The sequence below is a fragment of the Coloeus monedula genome, assembly GCF_965178545.1.
Source record: "Coloeus monedula genome assembly, chromosome: 7".
NCBI classification, from domain to species: domain Eukaryota; kingdom Metazoa; phylum Chordata; class Aves; order Passeriformes; family Corvidae; genus Coloeus; species Coloeus monedula.
This window is the reverse complement of record NC_138787.1, coordinates 24,035,640-24,061,660: the sequence shown is the minus strand read 5'-3', so window position 1 is coordinate 24,061,660 and position 26,021 is coordinate 24,035,640. Positions and strand designations below refer to the sequence as shown.

Here is a 26,021-nt window from a genome sequence, read left to right as displayed (position 1 = left end):
CACTACTTAGAAAGCTGCCTGAGCAGGTTGACCCAAACACCTGCAGTGTGCATGCGGGAAGTCTTTAGGGTGCCACATACCTTCATTCCTTCAGCTCTCCAAAAATCCCTTTGTATTGCACTGAAGCTGTCAAAAGAGGTCAGTTTATTCAGCTGAAGGGAGACCAACATAACACAGAGGAATTCAGAACACCACTGATGTAGGTACTGAGTGAGGGGATAGTGTTGAAAAAGGCAAGATAACTTGAACAGTTAAAGCTTGCCTGTGGAGAAGCTGGCCTTTCTTCCTGGACATGGGAAAAAAATCCAGTAGTATTTTCCTGTGATACGATTTCTTCTTTACTACAGAAGAGGGCTGCACAGATTCCTCAGATGGTAGATGTGGTTAGAGCTGTCCTGAAAAGGAAAGACTGACTCATTCCACATGCAGGCTTTTACACCCTCCCTCTGATCACTACACTGTAAATCTTTGCTGTTCTGACATCAGCTTGGCTTTTCTTAGTCACTGGAGGAGAAGTTGCCAAACAGAATAGGTTTTGTATATCCTAACCCCTATTCTGGATAGAATTAATGGACTGAGTCTGAAAGCCAAAAGCCTCAGATTTGTTTGGGTTAATCAACGCCAGAATTTGTTGGCGGGGGAAGGACACAGATGATCTTTCACAGTTGAAAGAGTACATCAGTGTGGCAAGCGTTTGGAAGGTAACACATGTCTTAAATGCCACCAAATAACACAGTGGCTTTCACAAGACACTGCTGGACAGGATAGATTGAGTATCTTATTCCAACCCATGTGGAAGTTTGCAAAAAATTTTGGAGTGGTTGATCACAGCAAAAGGAACAAGTGCAGGAAGTACGCACAGGAGGAGTAGGAGTACAAACCCATATAAATATTCTGGCACATCAAATGCATTTCTGATATGATGATTCTGTGGAAAATTAGGTGGCACAGTTTTAGTCAATCATCAATTTTGTCTAGTATGGTGGAGGTACCATGGCACAAATTAAAGCTGGAAGGGGAGAGCAAAACAGCACTTACTAGTTTGGGGTTTTTTCCCATTAAAAACTAACACATAGTAGTGTTTTAGACTACTCTGACTTACACTACAACTGTTCTAGCCCAAGATTTAGCAGGGCTCAGTTGGTCAACAGTACTTGGTTATACTGCTTGTTAATGCATTGCTTGCACTTGTCTTGCACCTGTCCAGAGTAGTTAATTTAGAAAATAGAGGAAAAGATTATGTTCAGTGCCTAAAGAAAAGCTACTTTGCAATCCCTAACAACCAACGAACAACAGGGTTGGCACATGATCTTGCACAAAACATATATTGGTACACCATCATCCTACATGAATCTGATACTTACCCATATTTGTTAATAGGTTAAAAAAATTATTAACAGCAGGTTTGCAAGTAGAGTTCAGAACAGGTTGCATGCAAGAGGATGGAGTCAATGTTTGAACAAACAAGTTGGTATTGAGTTTTATTATATACAATAAAAGTATATTACATAAAGACATTGTATTACTGCAGACTGCCTGATAGGAATGATACACACAACCTTATTAGATCGGGCAAAAGGTACTAACCTGAAAAAAGCATTAATTCTTATCAAATATACAAGTGAACTAAGTTTATCATAGTGATAACTAGAAAAGCAAATAGAGAGCAAAAACCATTTCCAACCTGTATTATTCTATTTACATACAGCTTTTGTGAGGAGTATTCATACTTAATTTAAAATGAATGCTTATTAATCTGAGTTTAATTCAGTATGGTGATGAACATGAATAGTATTCATGTTCATCAAAACCCTTTTAAAGTTTTTAAAGTTTTCTGTATTCATCTTCTCATGCATTGCATTTGGGACAGGCAACATACTGGACCAATATTTAAAATGACCCCCAAAATGGTTACAGGAGTTGAGTGTTTAGTAACACAGTGTGATGGTTTTTTCTCTCCATTAATCACAGAATCACAGAATATGCTGATTTGGAAGGGACCCACAAGCATCATTGAGTCCAACTCCCTGCCCTGCACAGGGTCATGCCCAAGAATCACACCATGTGCCTGAGAGCATTGTCCAAATGTTTTCTGAACTGTCAGGCTTGGTGCTGTGACCACTTCCAAAGGAGCCTCTTCCAGTGCCCAGCCACCCTTTGGGTGAAGAATCTCCTTCTAATATCCAACCTAAACCTCCCCTGACACAACTTCAGGCCATTCCCTCGGGTCAGTTAGTACCATCATTGTTGAGGATGTCTTCATTGCATAAGCAACTGTAAATCAAGTTTCCCATCCTCCAGGTGAGTTACTTTGCCAGCTGCCTCGGAAACATATTTATTCTCAATATCTCGCATGAGTATGGCATGATTGAAAGCTCAGGCTGTGCACTGCCAGCAGCATGCCCCCACCTGTCATCCCCAGCAGGCTGCCTGGGATCCCTCACAGCCAGGTGTGCAATGGAAAGAACTGCCTCCCAAGCTGGGGAGAGCTCTCCAGCGCAGCACAACCTGGCATTAACAAGCCTCTCCTTTGCCTATCCTATCCAGCTCCTGTAGTAGGGAGCAGGAGCCCTCTGGATGACCCAGCCCTGGTCTCTGCTGCTGGGCACACCCTGGGGTGCCCAAGGCTAGACCAGAGCCCGTCTCCTGCCATGCACATCAACTCAAAGTCATGTCAAGACCAAGCAGTTGCTAAAGCATTTGGCTGAGGAGACACAAGAGTTTGAATTTTCCCCTCTTGCTTTCCCAAGCCATACTTTGGTCAGAGCAGTCCTTTACCTGATACACACCATCTTGCCAAAAGAATAATAAAATCAAAGATTACCTTTAAAGAAATAAAGGGCTTAAAGATTGCAGCTGGAAGGCCAACACTGGAGATCTCTTTGAATGCCAGTAAAGTATCACCTCTGCTCTGCAGAACTGGGTATTCCAGCCCACACCAGCACACGTGGGAAGACAAAAGCCCTTGAAGGCAGCAATTCAGTGCCATGAGCTACCAAAGTCACCCTCCATCTCCAACCTTACCTCAGGAAAACGGCATTTACAGCCACAGCACGCAAGCCTGGTTACACACAACTCCCTGTGTGGGCTGACACACAGCAGAACGGAGTTCTTGCATCCAAACCAGACATTTCATTATATATTTTTCACATATATTTTCCTGTTTTGTATGAAAGAATTAGTGACTTTGTAGTGTGGCGTGAGAGAGTTAAAATTTAGTTTTGACGAAAGATGGAGGAGAAAAAACCCAGGCTGTCAAAAAGCAATTCCAAACATTTCAAAATAAATGCAGAAGTTTTACCATAGCCTGTTTGGGTTTTCCCCCAATAAAGGAAGGTCTGAAGGAAAAAGACGATGCATTTTTGTTTTTTTGGATCTTTTTTATTCAAAAGTTTTCAAAGAAATAAAACAGAAAAAGCTAACAATCTAATCAAATTTACAGTTCAAAAATGTCTTTTGGCGTTTAACAACAAGTCCTAGGAAACAAAACTACAGAGTTATCTTGAACCGGACAAATAAGTTACCACTGGCAAGTTTGTGGCACTAGTAAAACAAAAATAAAAAATTAACTCTCTTGATCATATAGATATCTCTATGAAAATCTTTTTTTTTTTCAATCTGTACAAAAGGTCTTTCTTCATAAATTAATTTTTTATAATTTAATGGCTGTCTACTATGTGATGTTTAAGTAACTGATTATTTCTTTATGTACAGAGGTTAAATTTCCCAAATCTTACCCAGACAATGAGTATGGCACTTAGTTCAGACATTTCTGGCAGCAACTCTTCCCTCCCTCTAATCCAGCTATCATACTGCAGTTTTTAATTAATGCAAAAATAGCAAGTAGTGAGAGATCCAGGTTTGGAAAGTTACCAAATACAGGCAAGGTGCTGCAGGAAGTCTGGACTTTTACAAAGCAGTAATATTCCAGGGAGCATAGAACCAATAATACCACAACTTTTTAAAAAAAGAAAAAACAAAAACACATCTCTTATGACTATGCATTTCACTAGAATCTACACTTCTCAGAGCAGCAATTTACTTTTGAAACTATGAAATGTCACCGACATCTATACTCCAATACTCACACAAAATTTAAAAACTAAAAAATACTTGAAAGAAACAACTGCTTAGCCCTAGCTCCCGAGCTAGGATGATTTGGTCTGTGGAAACAGGGAGGGCCAGCAACCTGTCCCAATACAAAAGGAAATAAACTTTGAGGTAGATAACTGATCATATACAGCTGACCAGAGAAGTACACAGTTTTGGAAGACAACTTAATTTATCATTCGATTTAAAACATATGCAATTGTAATAAAGAGCTTTAGTAGCAGTGAATTATCTAATATGTGAAGTACAAATAACTGTGTATTTATGAATCAGGAATTTCATAGTTTCAAAATTGGTTTTCTTTACACTTAACACTTGTAGTGATGATGTAAAGTGTGGCACTGCTTGGATCCAAGTCTTCCTTCATGCTTTTGTGTCCATACATCAATTAAAATTATAAAACCTAAATGCAAATGTACAAAAAAGGCACATTCTCTTAACCGCAAACTGGTCCGGCAAAAATAAAGAGTACAGAAGACGCAATGCTGAGACAAATCAGAATTATTGGTTACTGGCTCTTTGTTCTTTGGTAAAGTTACCTTTTAAAAGTGCCAAGTCTTTTTATTTTTATTTACCTACTATAGAGAGCTAGTACCCAATCAATTATGCTTCTACTTAAATCTCAGCGTATGTTTGAAAACGAATCCTTTAGCTTTTGCCATTTTGCTGTAATAGCAACTTTTCTGTTTGCTAAGTCTCAGCACAATCCTCATCCTAAAGCACTATCATTAGTATAAAGGAAGGACAAAAACATTCGGTGATATCTCCACCCCAAACTCCCTACTCTACCTATGCTAAAACTAGAACATCAAGTTAGTTTCTGAAAAAAGGCAAAAAAAGATTTTACATTGCATCATACAGCAGAGTTCCTAAATCATTCAAACTACCAGAGGGAACTATTGGCATATGGCCTTACAAACAATTTATACTATTAAAATTTCCCCAGTCAGAAAATGTGTTTCACACAAAACATTTTTTCCCCTCTTGCATTTCACTACCTTACATATTATGTGAAAAAATCATTAAAAACACTTACTACACATTAAAAAAGCCAAATTTTCAGCAATTTTTATTGACTACCTTTAAAAGCCCTATGCTGCTGTTTTACAAGGCATAATAGACCAGCTCATTTGGTCAAAGCATTCTACACCATTAGTTTGGACTACTTACTGAAACAGCTACAGCATTGAAAGATTTAAGGCAAATTGGAATTTATAGAAAAGGATAAGACACTTCACACTACATTAAAAGAAAAACAGAAAGCTAAGAGACCAGACACTATAACTGCAACACTGCACTAAAGCAACATTCACACACTGCAAGCACAGAACATCGTCTTAGATGTTTTACTATTTTAAACTTCAGAAAATCCATTTCATACAAAAAAAAAAAAAAAAAAAAAGAATAAAAGAAACGAACAAAATAAAAATAAACCAAAACACAAATTCTGTCATGCACGTGAATAAGTCTTCGTGGTCATCTGTGCATACCCAGAAATTTGAAGGTTTTTTTTTTGCGTCATAACAATTGATAAAAACTTTTCTTTTACTAAAATAAACCTGTTCATGGGAACAGCTACTAGATGAATTTAAGGTTTTTCTTATGCACCTTATAGAACTTATAGCAAAAATAGTTTTAGTTGATTTCATTATAAATAACATTTTCAAGAACCTGTGCAAAACTGTCAATAATTCCTAAAGCACAATTGATCAGTAAAATCCATGATTGTTTCAGCCTTTGCACCCTTCTCCAGGCCAGGTCAACACTGGACATCTGTAACACAGAAAGGTCAGAGCTAGAGCAGAGTTACAATCACACAGTTTTTTTCTAATTTAGCTGTCCACAAAACTAAATAATTTCCTACTTTAGACAGCTGTGAGAAGCCAAACGAATCTGAGCATACCCCCTGAGAAGCAACACAGGCAGCACTGCAGGTGCTTGGCCCTTCCCAGGATAAGGCTCTCCACCCGGACAGAGCCAGTGCTGTTTCCCCCTCTCTCTCTAACAAATGCTCAGCACACAGAGCTCCCAGGGGGAACTGAGGCTACACTCAAAGCTCTTCCCTTCTTTATTGTTTTGTTGTTGTTGTTGTTCCTTTTAAATTGACCAAAAGTGGTTGAGGGTGCTACTCCTGTACTCCTGTGGCATCTCTGAGGCTTTTAATCTCTGGAAAAGGAACAATAACTTTCTTTTGGTGCGGCCTCAAGGAGGCTACGTACAACAGCTAAGACAGACACAGCTACTGTGCCTCCCTGATGATAATACTGAACAGCAGGTCAGGGCTCATCAAATTAGAAGGCAGAGTTTTTTATGTACTGGCTTATATTGCCACATGGGTTTAAAAAAATACCCAGCTAATGACAAAAAAGTTTAGACAATTTTTTAACTTTTCAAAGGAAGGCAAAGTTTGGTATTTTAAGGCTTGTACATTTGTAGGTGCATAAAAAACAGGTTTGGTTTTTTTTTCAAGTCCTTTTGACTATTTTTCACATAGGAACAACTTTTTGAAAAGAAGCTGTAAAGTTATTAAATGTAGCTGCCAGAGGAAAGATGCGGTGTATTTCTGATTGACTGCATCCACTCATGCAAATGTGCTAGTTGTAATTTACCCCTCAAATTATGGGAACATGGATATTGACCTTCCCAAAAATGCTGCATGTGCATTTAGAAAGAAGTTTCAGTTTGACAACAGTAAAAAAGCCACAACAATCAAGAGAGTGCAGTGTTCCCTGTATTTAGGGCACCAAGTAACTGCCAATTCCCTCCCCTTCACCTGTCTGAAACAAGACAAGTACCAGCATGTTCCAGGGACAGAAATACCAAATGCCATGCTCTGAGGCTGAAATCAGCTGGGTAATATTAACCTTCTCCATGTGCCCACTGCTACAGCTGACACAGATTTCACTGGCTCCTACTGCGTATAAATACAGGTAACAGTGCTTCTCTGAAGAATAAAATACGTGGAGAACTGACTTACAGCAAACACATAGAATTGCTCACAGAGCCTGGAATTCTACACAGAGTTATCAATACAAAACGTGTCTCAGATGGCAACAACAACTCATCCTTCCAGGAGACTTAAGGCTGTTCCTCCTGCCTGGCCTCAGTCTATGGGGAAAGATACTGACAGGCTGGGAAAGAGAGGCAGGATGGGGATGTGACATGCAGGATTACGCTTCGCTGGCTACCACAGATCTCTGTTGGTAAGGAGGCTTTACATGCCCACAGGGAAGACTTAAGGCAAAACAAATAATTCCTTGAAAAGCGGTTAACACCAGGCAACAGCCTTGGCATGGGAAACGTGCAGGAGTCATGATTTTAACACAAGGAGATGGATAACGAGAAGAGCCTGTGGCTTTGCTTTCTGCCTGCCCTGGAAGCAAATCAAGGATGTGGGCTTCCTCTAGATGCCAGCATTTGGCCCGACTACAGGAATAACACAGGTCATATGCTGTGCTATGCAGGCTCTGCCATCTGTTGAATTTGCCAAGTTTCCCCATTGGTTTGTTTCAATCTTTCCATATAAGAAGCTGTTATGCCAATAATGGGGATGAGAGCACTGTTGTCAAACAGCACAGCAGACCTGCAGAATCAAAGCTAATGCCAAAATGTGTGTTTTGTTGGATCAATACATTTTAGAGAGATATCACACAACTGTAGCACATAACTGATTTCGACTTTTCCGTATCAAATAAATGCCACAAGGGCTGTAGAAAAACCCTTCTAACATGTGCCTCCAGCACATTATTGCAGCTGAATTGAATTTTTCAGTGTGAGGTCTTAGAAAATGTGATGTAAAAAATTATGTAGCTTACAAAGCACTTAAAAAAACGATGAGTTAAGGAAGAACTAAATTCCAGGATTTTAAAACATGGGTCATGGAGAAGGGAACAGTTAGTGCAAGTAACATTTTCTGGACAGAAATGTACAGAAGGCAAAAGAATTTTGAATGAAGTAAGTTCAGGTAAAGCTAATGATCTGCTAGTAAAAAAGGTCGTGCAAGCAGAACCAGAGGAAACCTGGAGTAGGAAAGTAAAACTCTGGAATTAGAGCCAAATGAGGACACAGATTAAAAACTGACAAAATTCTGGACCAAGCAGCTTTTTCCTAGAAAAAAGGATGAGCAGGGAAATCTTCAGGAGAAAAGATCAGTAAGGATTTCTACCAGACCACCTCCCTGCCCATGGTCTGTAAGGCAGCCACAAAGCTGCTTCTAATCTTACATGTACCACAAAACTAGAGCATGATATGTCTATCAGTACAGCTCCCTTTAGCATTTTGATTCTTGTATTTTTGCATTAATTCATTGTTATTCTGTATAAAGCATGCTGCTAAAATGAACAGATTAAAATTGAACATAATCCAGTTATGGTCTAGAGAAATTATTAAAACAATATTACTCAGAATTCATTAATTCACTTCTGGATCCCATGTTTCCTTCCCTGGCTTCAAATCAGCCCCGAGTTCAAATCAGCTTCACTGTCCCCAGATATTATCATCAGTATTATTTATATGACATAAAAAAAATTCACTATAGAGTACTGTAAGTTATGAAATAAAGTATCTTTGAATTCACATCTTTCATGAGACAGGATGAGGCCCTACCTCACAGTTACTTATTTTGCTGATACGTGTATGGAGAATGGTCACTGGATGTCTCTACTGTGACCTGTTGCTGACCACTGGCTTCCTGCAAATAAAAAGGAAGACAAGCCATGAAACAAAATCAAGCAGCATTACCTGCAATCCATACTTCCATTTGACTCATGCAATTAACAGTCTTCAAATCTAAAATCTTCCTCACATTTCTCAAATGAGGTATTCCAAATCTGAGGTGTTAACTTTACCTTGATTTATATTTCAGAAAACGGAGAAATAAAATGATCATGCAAAACTTATATTTCCTCAGCTGCTTTGATAATTAAAAAAAAAAACCCCAAACTTTTGACATTATAGAAATCAGTAAGACAGAGAGAGCAAATAACTGCTAGAATATTTTCTATCTGCAGATGTAAAAGAGCATTCTGTCCCTCTCCTTTTAAAGGGGAGTGAGAAGAATGAGATCTACTTACCACAGAAACACTATGAGTACTGTGATGGGATTGGCACTAGGCAACACAAAGAATTGTAGATAGGACTTTGCACCAGGCTCCCCAGAAACCAGGCAATTAATTCATTCATCTGAGAGTGCTCTGGCAGACAGAGCAATCAGGTAATTACCAAAAGTATTTCTCCAACCCACATGGGCAGATGCACCAAACTGATTTAAACAAATTCTGGAGTTTCTGAATAAATAGACTTTGAATTAAATGGTTTTTTTCCTTACAGGTTCTGGAAGAGACTGTCTGGCAGTCATTCTGAATACATGAGCTGCAGCATACCATGTCTACCTTCTTAGAGAAGCACTGACCGATGAAAGAGTGTAAGGTAAGTCAAAATAGTAGATAAATTATTTTGTTTACTTATGTTATGCTCTCCAACGAAACTAATCAACTCCTCTTTGATGGAGAGATTTATTAGACAAACATGCACAGTATCCTGAGATGCCAGGGTCAAATCAGGACTCTGCAAAAAATTACAATCAAGGTCTGTTGGCAGAGAATTTTGCTCAAAGGTAAACTAAGTGAAAGATCAAAACTACAATACACTCCCTGGCTTGTTACTATTTGAGTTAGGTTTGACAAAACACAAAGTTTGCCTGAGCTATGCTGATAGAGAAGATTGATCCAAGTACTGTACTGCCATAAGTACAGGTCATTTTTTGTTGTAATACTGGCTATATTAGTTGAGAATAATAACATTTTATAGTTTTAATACATATGGCATTCACAGTACATTCACAGTTACAATATTTGCCTTTAAGCACGAATTTTCCTAGCAAAAAAAAAAAAGAAATTAATATCATATTAATATTTCTTATCTCTGGTCTTTCATAAAATATTTTATAAATATACTGACCTCAACAGGAACCGCTGCTGTCTGGACATGTGTGTACTGGGGGATGTAGGCTCCTTGCATAGCTGTTGTGGCTGGCATGTACTAGAAAGACAGAGTCCATTATGTTGAGGTCAAGTCCAATATAAGTTTAAAGGTATTCAAAATACCTATCATGGTATTATTTAACAGATACTGGCTGTTTCCCTAAAGCAATATACATGAGAGAAAGACTTTTGCGTCTGAAATCAATAGGCTTTCCAGAAAAGTCATGTATCTGTTTTGAGAAAATTCAAATTTAGACTTCAAAGAGTATGTAAAGGACTCTTCCTTCTCTGTTAACCCAAATCATCATATTTTCTTCTTTTAACCCAATCTGGTCAGAAAAGAAGTGTCTTGCAGTTTAGAAGCTAGCCTGAATTTCTTCTGATTTAACTTCTGTTCCATACTTTAAGAGAACAGAGTTGCAGAAAGGAGTATAAAGAGTAAAACCAACTGGTTTAAATCTTTTGGATGCAACTCTGAAGTTACCTCCTGGATTCCTTTCATTTGCTTTGGTCTATTTTTATTTACTCATTTCCAATTTCTGATCAGTTAATAGGCTGAATAAAAGTTGCTGAATATGATTTCAAAATGGAGTCAGCTCCTAAGAATTCACTGGACATGAGATGACTTACAGGATTACTTTTTTCCACATGCAAGCTGCACAGGCATACTGTGATCTACATGCGGTATTTTCTACTTGGGTAAGTTCTATTTTGTATCAAATTGCTACATACTGTTCCAGTACTGCCTAATGAAAGATGACTCATCTGCTGTGTCAGAGGGCTTATCATTGATGCAGGCTGTAGTGACATGGTGTGGTCCATGGAGGGAGTCAGAACGGCACCCTGTTAAAACAGAGAAACAGAAATTGTTGCAGAACTGAGATTTTAATTTCATTTTTGATTTGAGAGTCTAAGTACGGACTGTTCTTATGAGGGGATATACCACAAAAACTCTCCTTAATCCCAGGCACTGACTCGAAAAGCAGGTCTGGGGCATTCTGAATATTTTACTTGAGTATCTGTAGATGCTCAAGGTGGAAGACTTGCTTTGACTTCCCATTGTGCATTCAACTGATGTGCAATGCACTTGAGAGACCTGCTGAAAATGCTTTGTAAAATATGAGTTTAACCAGATGCTGACTTGAAAGCAAAAATTTGCACGTTACCTGGTACGGAATCACTTAGCTTAAGCTTTGGAATTTCATGCTTTAGTAAGAAACTTTTATCTCATCTTTAGGAATGGTGGCTTTGGAGGAGGAACATTTGTGTCGGGAGAATTCTACCCATCACACGCGATGCTCACACAGGAGACAGCTGCCCTGCTTAGTGGCTGGTTTCATTACAAACACATTTCAGAAGAGTGACTTAGCAATGCTGATTCTTTGTCTAAATACCAGCTGCTCTGATGACATTTCTATTGCTTCTGCACCATTTTGTTAAGGTCATAAAAATCATACTCTAAACTTTTAAACACTTCAGATTTCTAAATATGGAGGGCACACTCATAAGGTTTTTCAGAGGTAACTGAAATGGAAGATTATCAAGAAATTTCATTTTACCAATCATGTTCCATAAAAACACATCTCCTAATACTTTGTATGACTTATGCTTGCAGCAGTTGTTGATTAAAATTAGTGGAGGCTCAACACTAACAGAAATAATTGCAGTGTACTGAAAACAAGTATTTTGAATCAATAACTAATCCTTAAAAAGAAAAAAAAAAGTATATAATATACTTGGAAAAACAACCATGTGATCAGTGTAGATGAAATGAGTCACAGGCACATCAAACACTGAAAGAATTTCCTGTCTGTAGACTGCAGGCTTCTCTGAAAAGCAAATGAGCAAGACAGCACCCGTCTTTGCACAGGCCAAAACTGAACTTCAGTCTAGAATCTAGGTCTTTATTTTCAACTGTGAAATCCATCTTGTGTACCTGTGAAACTAAGACACCTTATAGCATTATAACATATCAGCTCTTGTCTTTCACAGCATTATTTGCAGGATGTTGTTTTATGAAAATCTGTGTTGATAGAGAAAGAAGTTTAAACCTGCTCTATGTGTATTTAACATCAAAAACCACAAATACAACAACAATTAAGTGTGTGAGAGGGTGTTCTGGTTCAACATCACCTTCTCTGCATGCCCAAGAAGAAAATGTTCTGCCAAGAAGATTTACATTTTATAATCTGCATGGAGAGGTTAATTAAAGTCAAGACAATATCCTTTCTATATCTGGAAACAGACCTGTTTGTTAACTATGGGAGTGCACGTATTAAAGTGCTGTTATTATTAATAATGTTCATCTCAAGAAACCCAGTAATTCTCAGATATAATGGTACTTAATTGGCAAATGACATAGACAAGAAGCAAAATGTCATGGGAGAGTAGAGATTAGAATGCCTGACAGTCTGGTACCAATGCCACAGCCGAAAGTGTAGGGAGACTAGCATTACTCATGAGTGGTGAAACCAGAACAAGCTATGCAGGTTTTCTCAAGTGAGTGCCCATAAAGTAATTTATATCACTACATCCATCTGTGTTTCACAAATTATCCAGTCTGAACTATTGTAGACCTATTCTAAAACGTTGGGTCTCCAATTCCAGGTCCTGAAAGGTAGACAGTATGTGAAACATTTGGTATTTGCAAAGTACTTTCCATTTACAGTAAAAAAATAAAACAAAAAAAACCCAACACCACTAAGTTTCCTCTTGGAATTTTTCTCTAATGGTCCTCATCACACTGATACTCTGAAGGTAGCTTTCTTTTTTTCCTAATAAAATGAGGTCCCAATTCAGGCTACTGTCTTTGTTTCACTTTTCATTTTGATCCATGGAAGTAATTGGGCAGGAATTGACATACTTCCTGTTGTTTGAAGTAAGTAAAGTGTTTATATAATAGATAGGCACAACAATGAAGAAGCATAAAAACTTACTGGGTGCTGCATTATATATGGTTGAGGCTGCATCCAAGAAGGACTCTGAACCTAGAACAAAATTGGTATTATATTCTTCATTTTACACATTCTTGGAATACTCCAACTTAGATATAGTAATAATTTAAATCATGTTAACCTGCCTCCTCCCGTTTTTATTGACTTTGGCTTTTTAATCCAATTAGTCACTCTGTGGAACAACATTGATTTCTATGAAAAATGTATTCATTGTAACCTGTAAATCAGAGACGAGATTTGGAGACCATATACCACATACACTTTTCAGAACAAAATACAGTGTTTTTAGTGCAGGTTTCAGAAACTTTATCAAATACAATGAAAGGGGTCAAATAAGGGAATGACAGATTTCTGCTATGTTGAAAAAGGAGGCTCCTTCTATCTCAGAAATGTCTTTGGGGAGAAGTAATTGGGATCTCAGAAGGTATAGCACCATCTGCTTTCTAGTGTGATCAGAATAAAATAAATTATTGTATTTTCACAACTGAAAAAAAATATCAGGGATTCTGCTGTAATCTTGTTTCAGGAAAAATGAGAAGATTTAGGAGAGCTGTTCTTTTGCAAGACATTGTGGTATGTTATTCCCAAAGCACAGGAAGAGGAGAAGGTTCTGATGAGAGTTCCTGCTCTTGCAACAAGCACATTTTCTCTCCAAAACCGGTGACCACCCAAACACTTCAGTTGCAGTAACTAACTTTGCATGACAAACTGAATTATAAAATGGGAAACTAATAGGTTATATTGTTATCCTGGTTAAAAAGAGCTGGTTGCAACAGCTCTTGGAAAAAGCATGCAAGAAATACAAAAGGTAAGGACAAAAAACATTTCTTCCCCACCTGCTGCAGGTGTGTAGGGTAAGGCAGGAATCTGACCTGCACCACACACAGAACTGGCTCACTGCTGCCGGACATTTAAAGCCCTTTAAATGCCTCTACCATCATTTCCAGAGTCCTGTGAACAGGACAGGTAAACACATAGCCTTGAAAAAAACCCAGGTGAGGTATTTTCTGGAAGATGGAAATATTTCTTCCCTCCTTTTGGTACTGACTTTCAAATCAGAGTTGTTGTTTTTTTTCTTTTTCAGTCAGGAAAAAAGCAAACAGGAGTTCAAAAATGGAATGGAAAAGACTGGAACACTCCCTTTCCTCAGGCAAAATCTCAATGGCAAAACTACTGGTACAGCCTGACTAAAGCTTTGGCTAATCTCGCAGGATGATAGTAACTGGCTCGGTGCAGTCATTTGGGTACACAGGGGTTGCAGAAACAAACACTAGCCAAAACTTGATTAAATTTGTTTACCTGAATAAGAATAAATCTAGGAGCAGGTTATACCATGCCTCAAAGAAAAAAAATAATAACCTGTGTGATATGTTCTGTTGTTTAGAAGACAGAAAGCTGCAGGTTTCAGTGAGAAGGGTTCAGTAATGAAGATGTGACTAATACTCAAATTGTGAAACTCTTCTGGCCAAGAACCTCCTTCCTCCTCAATACAGAATACTTCAATTTAATTTCAATTCCAATTACTGTGTCACTTAAAGCATAATGATATTAATAACTCCATCCACAATAATTTAAGCTCCATGCCATGTATATCGTAATACTGGTAACTACATTTCTGGAAACATAACGGATTGTGGTCTGCCTATCTCAATAAGCCCAAAAAACAATACTGTATTGCTAAGCAGTATGTTTCCATGCCAACTTCCAATTTTTACCTGGATTCTGAATATCAGAGAGTCTTATATTGATAAATAATTTATATTTTAATACAGAATAGCAGATAATTTTGCTGAAATACTTTTCTGGCTAAGAACTTACTGTAATTTCTGAGGTAATGCAGTACCGAGCAGAATGATTCAGTATACTGAAAAATAAGTCTAGCACTCTCTGCCGAGAGCAAACATCGTGTTGCATAAGTTACCTCAGAAATTAATATAAAAATAATCCAGCTGCCCTTCACACCAGAGAATGCTGCTTTAACTCCTACTCAGCACTTTGCTCGTGCAAAGTGGCATTAGATCTCCAGACTAATATCAGACAATTCTTCCTCATCCTCCTCACTTGGAATTGAAGGTTACATGGAAATTTCTGCAAGGGACAGCTGACAAAATGGCCCACAGTGCCTCTGTTAGCCTCCTGTCTCCCCCTTAGACACCCTTCCATATTCATTCACACACAGAGGACATTAGAAAGCTCAGCATGTCTCCGTCAGTAGAAAATAAACAGCCTCTTCTCCTTCCCCGACATATAGAAGTAAGAACTTTCTAAATTTAATGAGTTTGAGTTATTTATGACCTGAGTCACTGCTGTTTACTCCATCTATGTGTTAAACAGTAAAATGCCAAAATAGCTCATCATTTAGCGTAAACTGGCATAATTGGCAGGTCTTAAGCAGTAATTACAGAGCACATATCTGAGACTGCCATACTAGTTGTATTTAAAGCAAGTTGTTTGTAAACTGAAATGTATGATGCCCTAAAATTGAGGGTTCCTAAGAGATCTACATCAAAGTACTAAAAGTGTTCCATATAATTTCTCAATGTGTTGAATTGTATATCAATATCCCTTGTGATGACTCAAGATGGCACCTATCAAAATCCCTCTTCAGAAAGTTTTGGACTGGGCTCTAAAACCAAAAATGCCCACAATTTGTGTTTTAATTTACTGTTCAAAATAAAGTACCCTTTGGTTTAGAAATACTGTGCTAGGCTATTAAATGCTTTACTCCTCATATAAAACCACTGAATTTGAATGCTGAGGTAATTTGAACTCTGAGCTCTGTTTTTCAAATTTCCTTCTCTAATTCTGTACCCTTCTTAGTACAATTACATAAGACATTATTGTTGGGCTGTCTGAAAAAAAACCAGAGAAAAGCTCAAAATGCATGGAAAAATATCTTTAAAAATGAATTTAATTAAATCAAGAAGGTTTTAAATAAAGAATCATTACTTTAGATATACTGCTGGCATTAAAAGAATTTGACTGAGAGACAACAAAAAATCTCACATAAAATGCAGAAGTGGCTATAAATCCCTCAGCCATCAGCACAAGTTGGAGACTTGGTTTTGCAAGACACCAGGATCTCATTAAATCACTTTGCTTCCTGACACACACACTCTTAGGTTTTCAGGCTGTCACTTTCATGCTGTACAGCACGAGGAGGCCACTTCATTAAAATGAAACATTATTGGAGACCTTGTAAAACCAGATGTAACAATTGATAAATAAACATAATGAACCATTTCAGCTACCAAGTTCTAAATACAAACCTGGTATGTAGAAACCGGAGAAGCAATATATGGCGTAATAGATGTCTGAGTAATCATTCTGTTTGCTGTAATACTGTAGGGTGATGGATAAAATCTAGAAAATGCAGAAATATTTATTAAATGCCAGTTCTGTGCATCTTTCATAATGCAAACATTTTTTTTCTTAGTGTGCCATTCAACATACCCATTTTGTAAAGCAGCTGTGGTTGGATCATATGTGAGTGTCATTCCAGCCTTAAAAAAAAAAAAAAAAGGTGTAAAACAGAGAGTTGACAAAATTAATTTTAATTGTAAAGGATTTCTCTTATTCTTTCTTTCATTGTCTCATCTTTAACTGAAAATTTGTATTGAAATAATTTATTGCCATAACTCAAGGAAAGGTTAATTGACAGAAGTAATTATATAGTGAAGAGAATCACCGATATTGACTGTGAATACAAGTTTCCATGTTCCCATCATAAGGAACAAAATGCAATCTACTAAACACCTGGCTAAAAGAACATGTGTATGTTAGAGATTCAGGGCATGCAGATGATTATGTTAGGGTGTTGCCTACAATATATAAACTATAAGAATGAATGGGGAGTGCAGTTTTTCAAGAAGGCACATTTGAATTTTCCTGCCTAATACAAATGAGGTGTCTAGGCTTGCTAACCACAGTAAGTCTGCAAAACTATTATCTCAAACATTAAAGATTAAAACAACTAAAAATAATTGACTAAATAATTGACTAAAAATAATAATGCTGCATGGCACTGGTATACTATTTTAATCTTGTGAAAGTGATGTGCATTTTAGTGTTGCATACATCAAAGGATTATTTACTGCATGTAAGCACAGTTATGTTTCTGGTAGTTTAATAATAGGAGAAAGCTGAAGTTTATAATTTGACCAAGTTGAAGGAGATTTTATTGTCCACTTTAATGAGGTAGGACTCAGCATTTCACATTTTGCTTTTTCTCCTCAGAAGAAAGACAGAGTTAAGTGTTTTTTTTATAGAGACACAAACTGTCAGGTAAGAGTTGCTTGCACATTTTTAATATGCCAAAGGCCCAAGCCAAGAAGTCTCAATGCCTATCATTTTCCTAAGTATTCATTATTGCACACCCACACTAAAGCTTGAAGGGAGGACTTACAAGTCTCACCTCGCCTTCTCTGTGCCATGCTCTTCCATTCTGTATGTATTTATTCTGATTCTGTCTCTTTTTCTGTCCTCCATCGGCAAACTTGCACAATAAAGGTTCTGCAGGAACTGAGAAGAAAGAAGAAAAATTAGTTGAAGTAGCACTCATACACAGGTGTTCAACTCTCCAAATGAGGTATGGTTTTAAGTTATATTCCAAATATGACAGTTAAATAACACAGAGCTGTACTACAGCATTAACAACTGTTCTGCAGGGCACAAGGGCAGCTGCCACACACAAACAGAGCATCTGGAATGCCTTATATCTTTGATTTTAAACTACTGCTGTAAAACCTGTTGGAAAGAAACATGATCTGTATATCCTGAGTATGTGTGTCTTGGTCTGGGGATGAACAAGAACTGCCATCAGAATTCTGAGCTTTGCCTCTTTGCAAGTATATCTAAAGAAGGAGGAGAAAAAATCTGGCCAAAGGTCTATAACATATTCTCCCCACCCCTTGGAGGTTTCAGTAATGGCCCAAAACTTGAAAGTGTTTTACTCATCCAGAACAGGCAGAAGAGCTGGCACAGTACATCCACTCACTCCAGCTGGCAAGGGAGAGTGGGCACCTTTATCTCCTGACACCTTGCACTGAGAAAATGCCACAACTGTCAATTCCCATTTTATCTCTGCTCTATAAAGAACACCCAATGCAACCAGAAATTCTTTAAGATTGTACTTTTCGGATTTTTGCATCCTGCCATGAAACAGTATCACCACACTTTATTATTTTTTATTGTTACTGTTATTATTATTTTTCCTAATACAATCCTGACCATTATTTCAATTTTTAATGTCAGAATTGAAGCAATGGAAAGGTTTGCATAGTATTCTTTCTTTCCCTGTTACCAGCTTCCATGTTTCCAAGTACCTATGGCTGAAGCACAGCTCTGCTGCATCACACCACACCCTCCCTAATCACAGGGTGGAATCACTGTTATGACTTGGATGTAAACGCTTCTCTGCCAATAATTCCTAGTGCATGAGCTGTCTAAGCTTTACCATGACACTCCTCCAGTCATTCTCTGTTTGGAAACATCTTCATGAGACATGGCTGGACCTGAAAACATGTAAGTTTCCAAATGCAGAGTAAACATGTGGGGTGGGAAGGCCACCTGCAAAAAAACAACCCCAAGAAAAATTTTCAACAAAATCTATTGATATAACCATGGTGAGTGCTGACGTCTCTTCACCCTGCCTTCATTTGCAAAAGATGATTGGTATTGAAAACCTCAGAGATGCTTAACCTTGCAAAGAGCTTGACTTTTAAAACTTTGGCACAAAATGAGCATTAATGGCCAAGTCATCCCTGGCTTTGGGTGTCACACCTAAAACACTAGCTCTGGTTCTACTGGAAAAATATCCACTTCCTGAATGACACACCTTTTGATAGCCTTCTCTATGAAAAAGGGAGACAGAACTGGTGTGTGGTTCCCTGTCTCATCTCCAGCACTGGCCACACAGGTCAGAGACCTGCACCTCCCCTACCTGTTGCTGTTACACAGAGTCAGACTATAACATTAAACATGACAACCAAATTAATTTAAAACCTATTATCCTATAGAGAATAGTAATTAAAATCCTACAATCATAAAATAAACCAGGAAAAGGTTAGGCTAATGACACTGGAAAAATATACGAGACTTATGGACGATGGAGTAAATGAACAAGGAAATAACAGAAACCCTAAAGTAGGAGACAAACTGGAAAATAGTGTCTTCCAAACCTTGCATTTCTGAGGGGATTTTTGGCATTCCCAGAACTGAGTTTTACTTTGGGGTCTTCTGTTACGTGAAGCAACTTCTGTTTCAACACATTTGGGGCAAAAAGGTACTATGTTAATATGCTGATGGATGATTTGATGTTGCTTTATAAAAGCTATATCCCAATAACCTTGGTCACAACACATAGCATTTTAGTCCACATACAGTTCTCTTGAAATAAGAGGAGGTAATCTCAGAATATGCTAGCCAGTATGGGTAAATTTGTCAGATTCTGGTCTGAAATTATTTTGATTGATTTTACACAGTGAGGAAAACAAAAATCCATTGGACAGTAAGAGAGGAGGTCCAAATACTGAAGTTAACTGCCTTAAATGAAAAAAAGCTCTTCCCCAATTTGAATATCTTTGGCCACTTACGCATTATTTCAAAAAATCTAGTTTTGTGGGGAGCATATGTGACTTCCAAAATATACACTATAAAATTTTGGATGAAGTCAAAAGAAACTGGCATGAGAACAGTACAGAAAGACATAAGAAAAACCCTAAAGGTTTCTAGCCCTGTCATTCTGTGTTATAGTACTCACAGGTAGTAAATGCTTTATTTAAAGCTGCATTATGCTTTCATTAAAAATCCCTACAATGAATTGTAAAAGAATTTTCTGAAAGCATTATTTGTGCTTGCATTTCCCATCATTGTCTCAACATAAAGATATTTTTAAAAAAAATCAGAGCAAACCTGTCCAACTGTTTGAATAAAATGTTCATAAAAACCTATTTTAAGAATAAATCTGAATTTTTTGTCAGTAGATAACTGAAAACAGCTACATTTTAAATGATCTTTTGTGTTGCATTGTAAAAATACTCCAACAAATTTAAAGAAGAAGAAAAAATGAAAGAAGAATTATACACATGTACTGGATTTTGCATATGTAATATCCAAAACCTGCAGCAGTGAAGAAACCCAAACATTTAAAAAGCCATCAGTTAGTGATCTAACAGAAGTTAGTGCTCCATCTTACAGAACACAGATCCAGCCATGGGAACCCTTTTTTCTCTGACCTTCCACCTTCCCTTGCTCCTCACTGCACCCACGAAAGAGGCCAAATGCTGTGAACGCTCCAACTCACGTAAAAAAACCCAGTGCAGACCATCTACTTTATAGCACCAGCTGCTGTGAGCAGGCTGCACAGCATTGGCCTTCCCTGATCCTGGTTCAAGATCTGAAAGCTGACAGTGGGGACTGCTCCAGTTGAAAGCCCAACTGCAATTTTTGGCTGCTCTTCCATACACGTGACCCGAATAGCACCGTGTTCATTCCTGCAACAACACAACGACTGATGGTCATCAGAGGGAGGGTCATGAGAAGGAGATAAACCTTCTTGGGAGCCAAGTATGACCTACTGATCTCCCTCCCACCAGAGAATGAACATAGACCTTACTCTCTCCAAAATGAGACCTGAACTTTATTTCTTCAGCTTACCTTTTCTTGTATTTTTCACAAATATGCAACATATTCTCTCTCTTGCACATAAGAGTGTGCATATAACAGATATATATTTGAACAAAAAGCTCCAACAAGTCCTACAAACCAGTTAAGCAATCTTTTGTAGTCCAGGAAGGAAGGGAGAGTCATTTTTATTGTTTAATTGCTGGGAACTATGCAAGCCCAGTGATGAAGCAGATCATTAATCATTCAGTGACTTGCCTGTATGCACAAAACCAAGGCAGTGTACAAATATTCAGAGCTGCATTCACAGCTGAGAGGTGCCTGATGTAAAAGGCTATGACTTACAGTGGAATTCAGCTTTTCAGCTAGGACCGTATGTTTAACATGTCCACGCTTCTGACACACAATGAAAACCAACACTGCCAATGGTTTGCAGATGCCTGTTGAGCTGCAGCTACGTAACCATGAGCTTTCCTGGCCTTCAACAGCAGGTCATGGCTTTAAAACTTGGGTGTGGAAAGTGCTGATCATCTCATCCTGCCCTGAATCACCCTCCTCTAGGGCTAATGTTTTTAAAGAAGAGAGATGTGAATGCAATATTAGTCCAGAGAGTAAAGTCTTCCTTGTAGACACTTTGTGTGCATCTGCACATTAGAATTCAGTTTGTCTTTGTTCAGCGTCTACCCAGATAGCTACCAGGTGATACCATAAATGCAAGAACAAAACTGATGTCCTTTGTTTTACTTTGTGTTTACACCCTTGACTTTACATGGCTGATTTTATCAACTTTTCAATAAACCCTGCTTTCAGTTACTAAAAAATACAAGAAAGTTGAAAAATACTATTCTTTTAGTCAGTTTTCAATTAAACTGCATCTTTTAGAGACTTTCATTACTTATTTTCTAGTGCAAAGCATATGTGACTTAATGAATTCTGACATTAAAACATCACTTTAATGATAGAGCAGAAGATACAGCTAGAAACTTTTGCCAAAGGCTGTGGGAATTAAAAAAGAAATTGTGCAACCTAAGATTTGGGTAGCTTTGTATCTTTAAGGAGAAGTTAAATATTATACTATTATTGTCACCATCCTAGTCTTCACTTAAACATAATGCTCAGGATTACACTGTTTTAATAATTTATACAAAGTTTAATAATTTGTCACAGAAGGATATTTTGAGAGGTTTTAAGAAGCATTTTTCTTTTCTATTCCTATGTTGCTTCTTAAAATTAAGCAGCAATTGCAAATTATGAATTTTAAAGCAGTTAAACCCTCTAATTCACGGATTTCACAAAATATTCAGAGTTAATGATCTTTGTGAGTCCCTTCCAAGTCCAACTCTTAAGTGAATGGCCCATACAGGGATCAAACCTACAATGCTGGTGCCTTAGCTAATCTCAGGGTCTTGATCTAAGCAATGAAATTTTTGCCCCTCTGCCTTCAATGTGACAACCAGGAGTGACACTGGCACTGGCAGCCCTTGACACCCTGTAGCAGCAGTTTTCAGGCTGTGGTTCATGTGTATTTTCTAAAGGACCTGTGAAAGATAATGGAAACAAAAGTGAATTTATGGTCAAGCAGCTTAAATTCACTAGAGATGTTCAGTGCTGGATACTTTGTAAAGGTAAGAAACAGAAAACACTCGAATATGACTGACAGAAGGCAGCTACGTCAGGGCTCCATTTTCACTCCTACCCGCACTAGAGAGATGTCCATGACCAGGTAATTTCAAACAGTAGGGTCTATCATTCCTGGTGGACTTCTTCCTATCCTAGTCAAGAACACAGGCAGGAGCAGAGCTCTCTCACACTCAATTTCCTCCCTAAAACAGAACTGGAGTGACCAATATCTTTATCCTAAGTGGGAAGAGAGGGGTGGGTCATGGATAATTTTTGATTTTTGCATCATCACCATAACCAGCCATTCCTGAAGCAAAAATGCTCTCTACCTTACACACATGAAACCAAAATCACCTTAGTTCTTTTTCAGTAAAAGAAATATTAAATAATCCATAAAGCCTATAGAACAGGCATAAAACTTCTGCAACTTTTAAACTTCTGTATTCTCATTTTAAATAAAAGAGAGACAAACAGTCAAACTTACACATACCTTACACATTCTGTAGCACAGCTACTTTAGGTAGTTATTTACATAACTATTCTCATGTATCATCACACAGCTACATGCTACTGTGACTGGGAGGAGCTGCCTTTCAAGATTTTGCCCACAAGATCATTTCTACAATCACTACGGATCCAACACAAGACTAAAAGACAGTGAGCATTGAGTATCATCTTCAGGGGAGGAAGGCTAAGTATGCTGCTGCTCTGCTCTCACTGCTCATCTGCTGCACCCTGGCTCTTTATACCAGTCTGGTCTGTGTCCTCCAATGCACGTCATGACACATACATTTCACAGGAGAATAGAAAAGCTTTAAATATTCCATTCTTAACTGAAAGCAATAGTTCTTTAAGGAGAAGAGTGAAACTAAATGCAAAAGTTACTTTGAAATTAGAGCAATCATATAATAAACATTCAGTTGAGAAGATCATTAAGTACAAAAATTAGAGTTCTGAGTTTGGTTTTTGGTGACAAAATGGAAAGGAAGTCATAGTCCACAAAACACAACCAACTATTACAATAACCTACATTAAAAAAAAGGACAAACCCCAACAACAAATGGTGAAACTAATGCATCACTTCTAGGAGTTTCAGGATTATACCAACTTGCAGGGCATTTCAAATTGCTCTCTGAGCTAACCTTTCTTCTTCTTTACCAAAGATAAACAAGGACACACTAAATATTGAATATATTTCATTAAGCTAAATAAAGCCTGAATAGCCAGTTACATCTGGGTTTAACCTGCTCAGCATCATCAATGCCCAGTCACTCACCTAACTCTAGAGTTGACACTTTTGTGACCATCCTGTGTTAATCCCCAGCCTTCTCAGATTCTTAGAGGTTTTTTTGTTCCATCCTCTCATGCTCCAGGGGAGGTTTCACCTATGCTTTCTATAACTGTTTGACCCATTCTTCCATTTAAACCCAAACTTAGTTAAAATAACAAAGCTGCATTATGAAAGTGTGTTTTTGTTGAACAAATGTTCTTCCTCCCACACCTATTTCAATACAGGCCCATCTCTCCTACCCTCTTCATCCTGATAACAGTGTTTTTAGAGCCAGCTCCCTTTGCTGATTTTAGCCAAGTTTCTAGGACACAATGTTTTAATTTAAACATAGTTCCAGTTCTACGATTTTGTTTTGCATGTGTTTGAACCTGATCCTTTATAATCCCAATGGTTGCTAATCTATTTCAAAGCAGTTTCCCTATCTTTGTTTGTTCAAGAGCTTTCCCACTACCATCCAGTTTTCTCTGTGCAGGTAGTCCAAAATCACAGTTGCCTCATGGCTGCGCCACTTTTTGGCAGACTGCAGTATGGTATTATGCATAAATTGAATTCTCTAATAAGACTGCACTATTGGACAGGTGGCTTGCTCCAGGAAGAACGTGAACTCCATAAAAACCTTTGCAAGGAGCTGTGAAACTTCACAGAACCAGCATGGAAACAGAGGCTGTACCCTACACAACAAAATTGAGAGTCTTTAAAAACGAAGGTTCTCACAAGTCCCTTATGCACCTGATTATTCATCTCTTTTTCAGTATCATGGAAGGTGAGACCCCATCTCACTTAACTGACTTCCAGACATTTGGAGTTATCTATTTATGAGTGACTGATCTAGACACCCTTTGTTACCACAAGGAGAGTCTCTGGAGGTGTGTTTTTCTTTACCTGTTCTAGACAGAGAGCCTGGACAACTACTTTGCAAAGTAAGCATTAGGAGTTCAAGCCTGTGAGGTGGATTACATCTTGAGACCCCTGTTTAGTTTCCACTTTCAGACAATGGACAGTTCTGTGCAAATTTCTTGTCCCTAATTCATCACATTTTTATGTTAATTATTTCCTTCATACTGCAGAAATTGTTTCTACAATTCCATGCAGCAACTTTTTATTTCTGCCTGGTTGAACCTACTCATGTAAGGGTGCTACTCCAGCTTCAGCAATGGCCCACCAGAGACAGAGCATGATTAGCAATGACATGCTTGATGGCTCATTCATTGAGAAAGGAGAATGCAAGTGAAAATAAAAATTAACAGACTAAAAAGCACTAATAGGAGCTTCTGTTACAGTTTTTTTAGTGTCATTACTGCCTGTTGATATACAGACAGGCTGTAACATTTTTACTAAATGTAATAAAGTCAAAATAATAACATAACTAAAGTATAAATGCAACAGTGCACTTAAATTTACCAAAACTTTGTAACAAAGTTTTAACTAAATAATAATCTCAGCAATTAATCCCAATGCAAAGGGCCTGCAAAAGCAAGGCTAGGGAAGTCAAAATACTGCATTAGATTAGTTTTGCTGAAGGGAGTGGTTTCCTGTACTCTGAAGCATTTTCCATCCTTACAGCAGCACAGACTGCCTCAAACTGGAGCAATCTTTCAGGGATGAGGCATGTTTGGAGTTTTACTAAACAAGCTGCATTCTTGTCTGCCTGCCGAGGGCTACTTTCCTCCTCCTTGGTGACAGGGTCTGGCTACAGAGAACATTTCACCAGTGGGATAAAGGCAGCTTCAGCAACCACATCAACACTGTAATTTGTAAAATTCCCACTTGGGATTCTCAATAAAATGCCTACTGAAAGCTGCCTGGAATGTCAGGCACGTATTCTTTCCTTATTGTCCTCTTTACTTTCTATTTTACTCAGCAGCTCTGAATTTCCTCTCCTCATTCTTCAGTGTTCATGGAATATACATTTTGTCTCTTAGAAACAGTGCTGACAAAGCAGACAAACTGATGAGGAACTTGGTGTGACAACAAAATTGTACTAAGCCTTCTCTGAATTTTGCCTTGCACAATATTTCTAGAAGCAGCATTCTATGCTGATCTCCTTCCATTTTCTTGAAGGACTTCAAAGCCTACACTGACTTGAGAGTTGCAGCTCCCCAGTGAATGATTGTGCCAGGCACTGCTGCAGATTCCTTTTTTTTCTAAGCAAATATTTTTTTTTAATACTTCAAAAAAAATCATCAACAGATGACAAAACCAGCCAATTTTTGCCTCTGAAAAAAGCCCTGTCCATGGACAATCAGCCAAATTCTGTTCTCGTACTGCTATTTGTTTCCTCACTTCAACTGGGATTATGTGGGATGTAAATTTGTACATAGCTGGCATCTTAGCTGCTTGTTTCTCTTCTAGGAGAGAACACTACTAGATTCCTAGAAAAGGTTTACAACAGAAAAGCCATATAGTGTGTTCCAAGCAAGCATTACAGTCATCCAAAAAGAC

General features: G+C 38.0%; 1 protein-coding gene across 6 annotated transcripts in view; it reads right to left on the bottom strand.

The window, feature by feature from the left end:
• Positions 1-251: 251 nt before the first annotated feature.
• RBMS1 (RNA binding motif single stranded interacting protein 1) overlaps positions 252-26,021 on the bottom strand; it is a 147,188-nt gene continuing 121,418 nt past the window's right edge. For 4 of the 6 annotated variants that reach the window (XM_082285318.1, XM_082285321.1, XM_082285322.1 and 1 more), the window contains exons 7-14: positions 17,451-17,566; positions 16,499-16,548; positions 16,315-16,408; positions 13,028-13,078; positions 10,824-10,934; positions 10,069-10,149; positions 8,716-8,800; positions 3,383-5,883 (exon numbers count right to left, since the gene is read on the bottom strand). In XM_082285318.1, the coding sequence (XP_082141444.1) occupies positions 8,723-8,800; positions 10,069-10,149; positions 10,824-10,934; positions 13,028-13,078; positions 16,315-16,408; positions 16,499-16,548; positions 17,451-17,566 (581 nt within the window). In that variant the 3' untranslated portion in view covers positions 3,383-5,883; positions 8,716-8,722. Of the gene's footprint in view, positions 396-3,382; positions 5,884-8,715; positions 8,801-10,068; positions 10,150-10,823; positions 10,935-13,027; positions 13,079-16,314; positions 16,409-16,498; positions 16,549-17,450; positions 17,567-26,021 lie in introns of those variants that run through there. The other 2 variants (XM_082285319.1, XM_082285320.1) reach the window with 2 other exon arrangements.